This window comes from Diorhabda sublineata, chromosome 3 (assembly GCF_026230105.1).
Source record: "Diorhabda sublineata isolate icDioSubl1.1 chromosome 3, icDioSubl1.1, whole genome shotgun sequence".
In the NCBI taxonomy this organism is placed as follows: domain Eukaryota; kingdom Metazoa; phylum Arthropoda; class Insecta; order Coleoptera; family Chrysomelidae; genus Diorhabda; species Diorhabda sublineata.
Window position 1 is genome coordinate 26133956 of NC_079476.1, and position 11990 is coordinate 26145945.

Here is an 11990-nt window from a genome sequence, read left to right on the forward strand (position 1 = left end):
TAAATCGGTTTAAACTGGTTCGTTTCTTCTTTTTTAAGGAGTTGGAACTTTTAGTTCTTCGTTTTTTTCAACGTTATTTGGTTTTCAAACTTTTTCTCACCATAAATCTGTCTGAATCGTTTATTTCTTCTTTTCTGTCAACTTTATCTGGTTATAAAAGTTTTAATGTCCGTAAATCGATTTAAAATGGTTCGTTTCTTCTTTTTTAAGAAGTTCGACGTTTTATTTCTTCATTTTTGTCAATGTAACTTGGTTTTAAAACTTTTTGTGACCATAAATTGCTTCTAAATCGTTTATTTCTCATTTTTTTTAATAGTTGGTAGTTTTATTTCTTCTTTTCTGTCAACTTAATTTGGTTAGAAAAGTTTTAATGACCGTAAATCGGTTGAAATCGGCTTTTTGAGAACGTCAATTGGATAATCTATTTGTATCTTAATTTTCTACAATTAAAATTGATTCTAAAACGTCCATTTCTTCTTTTTCGTAAGCTTCAATTGATTAAACAACTCGTATCTTCCATTTCTTAAACTAGAATTGGTTCTAGAACATCATTTTCTTCTTTTTTGGCATTCCGAAATAGTTATGAATCTAATGAATCTAATTGATATATAAACGATGTATTTCTTTTTTTTTTAACACTAAAGATGATTAAACAACTTGTATCTTCTTTTTTAAGATCCGTATTGGTTGTAAAACATCATTTTCTTCTTTTTTTAACGATTTTAAATGGTTATTAAATGTTTGAAATAATTTTTGCTAACTCGAGTTGAATTCTTCATTTTACAAAATTTTTTGTGACCTCTAATTGGTTGTACATCATCCATTTATTCTTCTTTCCTTTATTTTAAACTGTTATACCAAATTTCGCCACTTTCGTAACCAATTTATTTCTAAATCCTAATTTTATGTTCAATTTCTTCATATTAAGTCTTTCAAAATGAAAAAAATTTTTTCCCAATTACTTTGTTTTTTATTTCGATTTTCCATTACGTACGAAACAATTTGTAACTAAAATATAACCAATGAAATGATTTACTTACCAAACAAACGAAAAACTTCATCTTATCACTTATAAAATTGACAAATTTAAAGGTACAATTTCACGTTTTGAAAAACACGTCCCGTACTACCTGTTCCAAGCACCTCGACCGACTCGATTAAAAATCAGTGTCTGTGACTCCCTTCATAGTTTTTTAACCCTAGATTGGAATGTTAACGTTAACGCCCCCCCTCTCCTAAACAAACAGATACTTCCAACTGAAGGGTGCATACCTTTAAGACGACAAGGTACTTTTCCAGAGACGGCTCGGTACAAAATTCATCTATAACTTAACCGTCTCTAAAATAGTAGGTGATTTGTATCGAAAAGATTTATCATGTCGTAAATTTATGGTTCATCTTTTTGATAGTTCCCCGTATATTTTCGTCTAATTATCTTTTCGTTTATTATCCGTTTCTCATAAGTTGTCCACGTGATTTTCAATTTTTTTATTTAAATAATTATTTTCTAAATACGTACTCTCTCATTAGTCCGGCTCTGTCTATTACCCGAGTAGTTGTTCATTACTTTATATGGACCGTTTCGGGAAGAATTCCCTTTATATATTAAATTTTTTTCATATTCCAACAACATTTAGTCAGTACAATGGAAATTGATAAAGTCGAGGTTCTTTTTGATACCACCCCGTATATTTTCCTCTAATTACCGATTCGTGAATAAAAAATTGGCTATAAAAAACATGCTTCACGTAATTTTCAATTTTTTTTATTTAAATAATTATTTCCTAATTTCGTACACTCTCACTAGTCCGGTTCTGTCTATTACCCAAATAAAGTTGATGTTTACCATAAGTTTAATGAACCGTTTCAGGAAAACTTCAACAACGTTTAGTCATTGTAATGTAAATTAATAAAGTTGAGGTTCATCTTTTCGATACCACCCCGTATATTTTATTCTAATTACCAAAAATATGCCATTTTTCACAACTTTTTCAATTTTGAGTTTTTTCTCATATCTAAATAATTATTTTCTGATTTCGTACTTTCATACTAATCCGGTCCTGTCTATTATTCCAGTAAAGTAGTTCTCTATTTGATAATATGTTATAACTCAAATAACCTGTACTCTTGAGCTGGTTTCCGTGGTTTAATAACTAATCCTACGCTTTCGAACAGGTTTTTTTTTTATCTTATATTTATCCTGGGAGATTATTCAACGATTTTTTATATTTTTATCGTCGAAATTATGACGGGAAACATGAAAGAAAATGAACTATGCACGAGAAGAATTTATCTCGAGGTATAATAGATGAAGCTTAATGAAGATATATATATATACAAAGAATCGTTAAAATTACAAGTTATTTTCGTTGTATATCAATGAAGAGTAACGATATGATTGAAATAGGTCAAGGTCCAAATAATCATTCAACTGTTACGTAATAATAAAACTTGGCGACGTCTTATAATAGCCGTGACGTAGTATAAGCGGGAATAATAAAATTTAAATACAAAATTATTTTCTTATTTGGTCACGAATTATTTTAATTGGGAAACGAATAATCAAATAAATATTTAATCGTTAAATGATATTTAATAGGTTATAGTCGCCATCTTGAATTCTAAACGTACTATGTTGCCAAATTTATTGCAATTGCAGAAATGATTGGATATGAATACTAGTACACGGAATTTTGGTTATAAAAAAGTTTTATTGATCATGAAATATTTTCATTTATTTATTTTTTTACTCTGAACTTTTTATTTGACATATAGGATCTTCCAAAAATATATTGAAACGTTGCATTTGAATAGTATCGAAATTGAACGTATTTAAAAAATGTTCTCGGGTTTATTATGATTGAATTTTCGTTATTATCATTTTGTCAAAAATTGTCAAAAAATAGTTTGATTTGTTGAATTATGTCATATTTTCGAAAAAAAGAAAGTCATGATGAATTTTTATTAGTATATAGACAGAATGCATCTAAAATATTATTTCATTATAATTTCGTACACAGGATGTCCCAAAAATAAGGAGAACTATTAAAAAATCTATTAGATCGGTATTTTCCAAAAATTTAGTGGTGAATTGGAAAAATATCCAGTATTTATCGATTTTAATTAGTATACAGGGTGTTTCTAAAATATTTTTGTTTATATTTACATTTAATCAATCAAAATTAAACGTATTAAAAAAAAATAATGTTTCTATTTATTTTCATGATTTTTTCATCATAATTTATTTTATTACTTTATATATATATATATATATATATATATATATATATATATATAGGATGTCCCAAAAATAAAGGGAATCTTTAAAAAAATCAGTTGATTTGTCGAAAAAAGTGAAATTTTCTAAAAGTTGGTGGTAAATTGGAAAAATATCCAGTATTTATCGATTTTAATTAGTATACAGGGTGTTTCTAAAATATTTTTGTTTATATTTACATTTAATCAATCAAAATTAAACGTATTAAAAAAAATAATGTTTCTATTTATTTTCATGATTTTTTCATCATAATTTATTTTATTACTTTATATATATATATATAGGATGTCCCAAAAATAAAGGGAATCTTTAAAAAAATCAGTTGATTTGTCGAAAAAAATGAAATTTTCTAAAAGTTGGTAGTAAATTGGAAAAATATCGATTATTTATCGATTTTAATTAGTATACAGGGTGTTTCAAAAATATTTTTATTTATATTTACATTTAATCAATCAAAATTGAAAGTAGTAAAAAAATTATTTTTCAGTTCATTTTCATGGGGGTTTTATTATAATTTTATTCATTCGCTGCATATACAGGATGTTCCAAAAACACCAGAAGTCTTTCAAAAACCTATTGATTTGTCGATTTAAGTTGAATTTCTAAAAATTTAGGTGAGAATTGAAAAAATGTCGATGATTAATTGAATAATATACAGGGTAATTCTTAACTCCATATACAGAGTGTACCAAAAATAAAGGAGATCTTTCAAAAATCTATTGATTTGTCGATTTAAGTGAAATTTTCAAAAAGTTGATGGTAAATTGGAAAAATATCGTGAATTTATCAATTTTAATTAGTATACAGGGTGTTTAAAAAATATTTTTGTTCTTAGTTACATTTAATCAATCAAAATTAAACGTAATAAAGAAATAATTTTTCAGTTCATTTTCATAAGGGTTTTATTATAATTTTATTTATTTACTGCATATACAGGATGTTCCAAAAACACGAAAAGCCTTTAAAAAATTCTATTGATTTGTCGATTTAAGTGAAGTTTACAAAAATTTATATGTGAATTAGAAAAATGTCGATCATTTATTGAATAATATACAGGGTGTTTTTAACTCTATATACAGGATGTACCAAAAATTAAAAAAAAATTAATTGATTTGTCGAATTACTTGATATTTTCGAAAAGTTGGTGGTTAATGGGAGAAACGACGATTTTTCATTAGTTTCCGTTAATATACAGGGTATTTTGTATATCAGGAACAAAATTATACGAGTCCGTACGCGGCTCCGTCTTACATGGACCCGAATTCCATCAATACCAACGTAACAGTCAAAGCAATATTCGATTATATGCGTCAACGAGACGACGAACTGAGTTTCTGCAAACACGCGATTATCACCAACGTCAACAAAAATACAAACATGGACGAATGGTGGAAAGGCGATTACGGCGGATTGAAACAACTCTATTTCCCGAAAAATTACGTCAAGGAAATCGATCGCTCGGAAACGCAGGAATCAGACGAAACGGTAAACGAATCACCCCCAATCGATCGACGTCTTTTTTTTTTCATGTATACGTAAAAAATGTTGCAGTCCGGCGAATCGGCGTTGCAGGGCACCCTCGATATGAACGGAGTGTTCGCGAGCTACGCGAGAAACCCCGGACAACCCATCGAATGGGTGATCAAGATAAGCTCGCCGACGGCGGGTCCGCCCCTGGAGTGCGGCGTCCAAACGGAGGAAACGGCCCGCGAGTGGTGTACGGCGATACAATTGGCGTCGCAAATGGCCCGCGATTGGTGTACGGCGATACAATCAGCGTCGCAAACGATGTCTCCGATAAAATCGTCGCACAGCGACGCCGAGCGCACCTTCAAAATCGCCAAGGAAATGTCGAATCTGATAATTTATTGCCAAGCGACGACTTTCAACGCCGAAAGGACCAAACAACAGGGTTTCGTCTTCTACGAGATGTCCTCCTTTCCGGAAACCAAAGCCGAAAAATTGATGTGCCAACAGATGAAAAAGTTTTTCCTCGAATATCACCAACAGCAATTTTCCAGGGTGAGTTATTGTTGAGCGATAGAGCGAGTTGTTGGGAAAAAATTAACGAGCGAAAATTATTGATCGTAGGTTTATCCGAAAGGGCAAAGGATCGATTCTTCGAATTACAATCCGATAAATATATGGAATTGCGGATCGCAAATGGTCGCATTGAATTTTCAAACTGGCGATAAACCGATGCAATTGAACCAAGCGAAATTTAGGGATAACGGCAATTGCGGTTATCTGTTAAAACCGGAATTTATGTTTCACGACGAATTCGATCCGTACGATAAAAATAGTTTAGTCGGCGTCGAACCCTTGAAAATATCTATCAGACTTATCGCCGGACGACACCTTTGCAGGTAAATTTAACGCTCATAATAAATAACGCCCGTCTCTATTAATCGTTATTCTAATATTATTTTGTTGCAGTTACGCGTCGTTATTTTTATAAACGCCCATCTCTATACCGTTGAAAATAAATAAATAGAGATGGAAAGTGAAAATCATTATTTGGTTATTGTTAAAAAATAACTGTAACAATTCCAAGTCGTTATTTTTATTAATTGCCATCTCTGTACTGTTGAAAATAAATAAATAGAGATGGAAAGTGAAAATATTTTAATAGTTTGTTTATCGTTAAAAAATAACTGTAACAATTCCAAGTCGTTATTTTTATGAATTGCCATCTCTATACCATTGAAAATAAATAAATAGAGATGGAAAGTGAAAATATTTTAATAGTTTGTTTATCGTTAAAAAATAACTGTAACAATTCCAAGTCGTTATTTTTATGAATTGCCATCTCTATTAACGATATTCTTACAGTTCCACGTGATCTATTCGCTGATACATATCACCCATCTCTAATAATAATAGTTTAAAAAAATCGATATCGATTTTATTACACTCCTCTGTCTTAAATTTTATGAAAACACATTTTGACAGAAATACATATTAAAATTGTGATTTTGTTACAGTTCCACGTAGTTATTTTTATGAATTGCCATCTCTATACTTTTAAAAATATACAAATAGAGGTCGAAAGTGAAAATATTTCGATAGTTATTTGTTTATCGTTAAAAAATAACTGTAACAATTCCAAGTCGTTATTTTTATTAATTGCCATCTCTATTCTGTTGAAAATAAATAGAGATGGAAAGTGAAAATATTTTGATAGTTTGTTTATCGTTAAAAAATAACTAACAGTTCCAATTCGTTATTTTTTTGAATTGCCATCTCTATACTATTGAAAATAAATAAATAGAGATGGAAAGTGAAAATATTTTGATAGTTTGTTTATTGTTAAAAAATAACTTTAACAGTTCTAATTCGTTATTTTTTTAAATTGCTATCTCTATACTATTGAAAATAAATAAATAGAGATGGAAAGTGAAAATATTTCGATAATTATTTGTTTATCGTTTAAAAATATCTGTAACAATTCCAATTCGTTATTTTTATGAATTGCCAATTCTATTAACGTTTATTCTAATAAAAATTTGAAATTTATCATATTCTTACAGTTCCACGTGATCTATTCGCTGATACATATCACCCATCTCTAATAATAATAGTTTTGAAAAATCGATTTTATTACACTCCTCTGTCTTTATTTTTATGAAAACACATTTTGACAGAAATGTGAAAATTGTGATTTTGTTACAGTTCCACGTAGTTATTCTTATGAATTGTCATCTCTATACTTTTAAAAATATACAAATAGAGGTCGAAAGCTAGAATATTTCGTTAGTTATTTGTTTATCGTTAAAAAATAACTGTTACAGTTTCAAGTCGTTATTTTTATGAATGACCATCTCTACTAACGTCTACTCTAATACAAGTTTGACAGTTGACAATTATGATTTTCTTACAGTTCCACGTCGTTATTTTCATAGAAAGTAATCTCTATACTTTAAAAATATAGAAATAGAAAATGAAAATATTTCAATAGTAATTTGGTTATCGTTATTTTCATAATCGGCCATCTCTATTAACATTAATTTTAATGGAAACGAAAAATTATTATTTTCCTACAGTTTCGCTTCGTTATTTTTATAAGCGGCCATCTCTATTAACGTTAATTTTAACAGAGATGTGAAAGTTATGATTTTCTCACAGTTCCACGTCGTTTATATTTATAAACTGCCACCTCTATACTTGTAGAAACGAACTAATAGAGGTGGAAAGTAAAAAATTTTTGATATTTATTTTGCAATTGTTAGAAATAACTTCAAAATGATTTTTTTCCTTATATATAACATCCATCTCTAGTAATGATATATTTAAAAAATTCATTTTATTAAAGTTCTCCGTCGTTATTTTTATAAACGACCACCTCTATACTTTTATAAACAAACAGATAGAAATGGAAATTTTAAAAGAAATTAATTTATAGTTAAAACTATAGGTGAAATGATTCATTTCCAGATAAATTCAATGTTGATACGTAACCCCCATCTCTATTAACAATAATTCTAATAAAGAATTGATAATTTTGATTCTATTAGTTCCACGTTGTTATTTTTATAAACGCCCATCTCTATACTTGCGAAAACAAATAAATAGAGATGGACAGTAAAAATAATATAATAGGAATTAATTTTCTCGTTAAAAATAACTTAAAACAGTTAAAGTCATCGTTTTTAAAAACGGCCACCTCTATACTTTTAAAAACATCTTTATAGAGGTGGGCACTAAAAATATTGAAACAGTTATTTATTAATCATTTAAAATAACTATTAAATTATTTATTTGCAATTTCACGTCATTATTTCTATAAACGGCCACCTCTATACTTGCAAACACAAACAAATAGTGGTGAGCGAATGAATCTATTATCAGGTAGCCGTTAATAACGTCACTTTCCAATGAAAATGAAATAACGGTTCCGAGTAGCTATTTTTTTAAACGTCCACCTCTATACTTATAAAAACGGTTAATAGAGGTGGGGCTGTACGAATTAGCGTTACGTTTTCAGGTTAAAAAAGGGAACGGCGACGCCGTTCGTTGAAATCGAAGTAGTCGGAGCCGTATACGATTCCGGCGTTAAATTAGTATCCAAACATATCGTCGATAACGGTTTAAATCCAAAATGGAACGCCGAAATATGCGAATTCATCGTAATCAATCCACATTTTGCCATGTTGAGATTTCTCGTACAAGAAGAAGACGTTTTCGGCGAACCTAACTTCATCGGACAAGCCACTTATCCTGTAAGTGAACGTTTCTTAAGTATTCGTCGTCGAACTTATCGCGCGGTTGCCAAATCGTCATTTTTTTTGTATTTTAGGTTAATTGTATGAGAACCGGATACAGAAGCGTTTGGTTGAAAAACGCTTACAGCGAAGATTTGGAACTTTCTTCTTTATTAATACATATCAGTATAAAAACCGCCTCCACTAGTTAATTCGTCATCTAAAATATGATACAACGTTGATATATCACGTGCAATTCAGTTTTGCCACCTTGAAAACGGTCTAAACAAAAATAGTATACTTGACAACACTGTAATTGGTGAAATAATAACAGTTACTTCGTTTACGCCCCCGTATACAAAAATTACTTTTAAGTTTCAAATATCCAATTAAATTATACCTAATATAAAAATATTACGAAAATTTTGTAGGAATTAGCAAATTAGGTATATTTAAATCACGCCCGGTATATTTACGTTCGTTTTTAAGATAAGACTCAAAAACTTTTTACTTTAAGCCCAAATATAAAAGAGATCTGCATTTTATTTATTATTCATAGTGTTCTGTGAAAATAAACTGTTATTTTTATAAACCACCACCTCTACATTTACAGAAAGTCAAGTCAATTTTATTTCTGTCCGGCGCGTCAGTTACTGTTTATTAATAACCACCTCTATACAAGTACAAATTGAAGAATAGAGAGGTGGACGATTGAAAATTTCAGTTTAGTTCCGTGCGACAGTTTCTTTTTATCAACAGCCATCTCTACATAAATCCAATTTAAATAATAGAGGTGGGTAAATACAAAAAAAATTATTTCTATAAAGCGACCACCTCTATATTTAAAGAAACTGATTAATAGAGTTGGAAAAGTGAATATTTTTATTCAGTTTCGTGCAACAGTTACTTTTTCAGCCACCTCTATATAGGTACATATCAAATAAAAGAGGTGGACGAATGATTATTTTAATTCAGTTCCATGCGTCGGTTAATTTTTAAACTATTTCATCTCTATACATACACAAATTGAATAATAGAGGTGGGCACATACAAATAACTTTTCATTGTGATTTTACATTTTTTTTGAACGAATCTCCGAGCTACTTCAAAAATTTACAGTCAAATTATTTTCCTATACCAAATGTGATACAAAGTAGCCTTAAAGTAGTGGGTCTAAAATGCGCATTAGTATTTGAATTTCATAGTGCTTGGCTTTTCCGATAGCCATTTTAGTCAATTAGTAGTCATTTTTGTAAATTGATCAGTTCTTCAATTTCTGAATCAAGTTTTCATCTTTCGAATGGAATTTCCAAATTCTACAGCTGATTTTATGTGAATACATTATTATGTAACTAAATTTATTTATAGATAATAAAAATTTTAACACGTTTACTGCCGGACGTTCCAACTTTGATTCCAAAAACTATTTATCTGGCCATTTATACACCACCTGATTTAAATCTATGTATTCTATCCATACATGCATTCAAATAAGTCAAAAATGGTTTTGTGGTAAAATAAGTCAAAAATGGTTTTGTGGTAGATATTTTTTTTTTTTTTCGAAAAAACCAATTTTTTTCTTGTAAAACCATCCCAGGTAGCAACTATTTGAAAATAAAACCCTTTGAATCTCCCAAAACTAAATGTTTCGTTTTTTATTATTTCAATTATTCAAAAAGGTTTTTTTATATGTGTTATAGCACTTCAGGGAACGTGTTAAATATAAATTTTTAATTTCTGAAATAAATTTACAAAATTTCGATAAATTTGAGGATTTTATAAAATTCGAATCTTCATTTTGACATAATAACATCCGAAAAGTGCCAAAAGTATCAAAATTCGTTTATTGTAAACAAAAAGGCAAATAAACTTGTCGTTTTTTTACTTTTAAAACTTCTAATTCATTAAAATTTGTTATAGCACGTCAGTTAACGTGTCATTTGTTATTTCTGTTATAAATTTGGAGAAATAACACAAAATTTTGAAAAGGGAGTATAGTATATAAATTAATCGAATTTGAGGATTTTATAAAATTTGAAACTTTTTATTCATATACAAACATCTAAAAAGTACCTAAAGTATCAAAATTCATTTATTGATCATAAAAAGGCGAATAAAGTTGTTGTATTTTTACTTTTAAAACTTTTTATGCATTAAAATTGTTACTGCAGTCAATTAACTTGTTAAATATGGAATTTTTTAATTCTATAAGAAATCTAGCAAATTATCAAAAGATTTTGATGGTTTTGTACAATTTAAAATTTTATTTTCATATAAAAGCATACGAAAAGTGCCAAAACTAACGAAATTTATTTATTAATCACAAAAAAGCAAATAAAGTTGTTGTTTTTCCACTAATAAGTGAATATACCACTGAATGTTGTCTTACATATTAATTTAACTTGTTATTTAAATTTTTTTTAATTTAAAATACAATTGCATGTCAATTATGATAAAAAAAACTTTTCTTCATATCCAATGCAGCAAATGGCTTTTATATTTTCATAATTTATTCAAATATACTGTAGAACTGAATCAATTATCGATGTTATCTTTATTTTTGAGACTACTGTATTTATAATTAAAAAAAAAACATAGGAAACCATTAAATATTTATTTAACATCATGTTTTAATATCCTTATCTTCGACTTTTCAGTTACATAACTTCAAGTGGAACTCAAACTCATTTATATACTGGAGGATACAACAAATATTGCACATTAGTCCTCACTATCGGGGTCCTTTTGAATTCCCATCATAACCGATAAATCTGCAGGCCTTCTAAAGTGATCATCAATTAGTATGATATTTCTGTCTTTTATCCTAAACCTAGCGTCTTTCCACGGTAAAATCCCCTGTAAAGGCAACTTTTCCAAGTCTCCCACCTCACATGTCATTCTACTATAAGTAAACGGTAAATTCGTAGGAAAAATCAGTATGTACTTCTTCTGTTTGCAGCAATAATATATTCTCAAAGGCATCTTTAAAATTATAAATTGTAATATTACCACCAGGGCGACGAATATCGCCAAGTAGATTTCTAATTCGTTTTGTGTCGATCGAGGGACGTGTTTTTGTTCGCCTAAAAATTTCAATTCTTTCGTCGGAGATTCGATGGAAAACATACAGAAAATCACAACAATTACAATTGATAAACACGTTCCTATTTGAGTGTATAATATATAACGCTCCATTGTGTTCCTGTGGATTAATTTAAAATGATCGGGGATATCATCTAACACCTTCAAATCTTCTTTCGTTGGTTTCCTTAAGATCTTAAAAAAACCCCTTTTTGATGTCTTACTATGACTATTCGTCTTCAAAATCGGTAGTTTCGATCCATTAAATGTATGAAGTTTTAAATTTTTCGATGAAAATTTCGTTTTTATACTCCAATTTATTATTTTACGACACATTAAAATTGTAGACATTTTGTATATTTAAATCAATTTTGAGGTTAAGCTTCGTCTTCTTTTTTTTACTATTCAATCTACCAACGATCATATATTAA

At 29.0% G+C, this 11990-nt stretch overlaps 2 protein-coding genes across 2 annotated transcripts in view; one reads left to right on the forward strand and one right to left on the reverse strand.

The window, feature by feature from the left end:
- Positions 1–11099, forward strand: part of LOC130441555 (1-phosphatidylinositol 4,5-bisphosphate phosphodiesterase gamma-1) — a 29135-nt gene extending 18036 nt beyond the window's left edge. The window contains exons 9-13 of the mRNA XM_056775283.1: positions 4490–4762; positions 4829–5299; positions 5369–5643; positions 8262–8496; positions 8574–11099. Coding sequence (XP_056631261.1) covers positions 4490–4762; positions 4829–5299; positions 5369–5643; positions 8262–8496; positions 8574–8690 — 1371 coding nt within the window. The 3' untranslated portion in view covers positions 8691–11099. The remainder of the gene's footprint in view (positions 1–4489; positions 4763–4828; positions 5300–5368; positions 5644–8261; positions 8497–8573) is intronic.
- Positions 8722–11956, reverse strand: LOC130441556 (uncharacterized). Its single transcript, XM_056775284.1, has one exon. The coding sequence runs from the start codon at positions 11908–11910 to the stop codon at positions 11200–11202; it is 711 nt and encodes a 236-aa protein (XP_056631262.1). The 5' UTR covers positions 11911–11956; the 3' UTR covers positions 8722–11199.
- Between the last annotated feature and the right edge of the window lie 34 nt (positions 11957–11990).

Coding starts and splice junctions, on each gene's coding strand:
- LOC130441556 (XM_056775284.1), bottom strand. CDS start 11,910: ATGTCTACAATTTTAATGTGTCGTAAAATAATAAATTGGAGTATAAAA.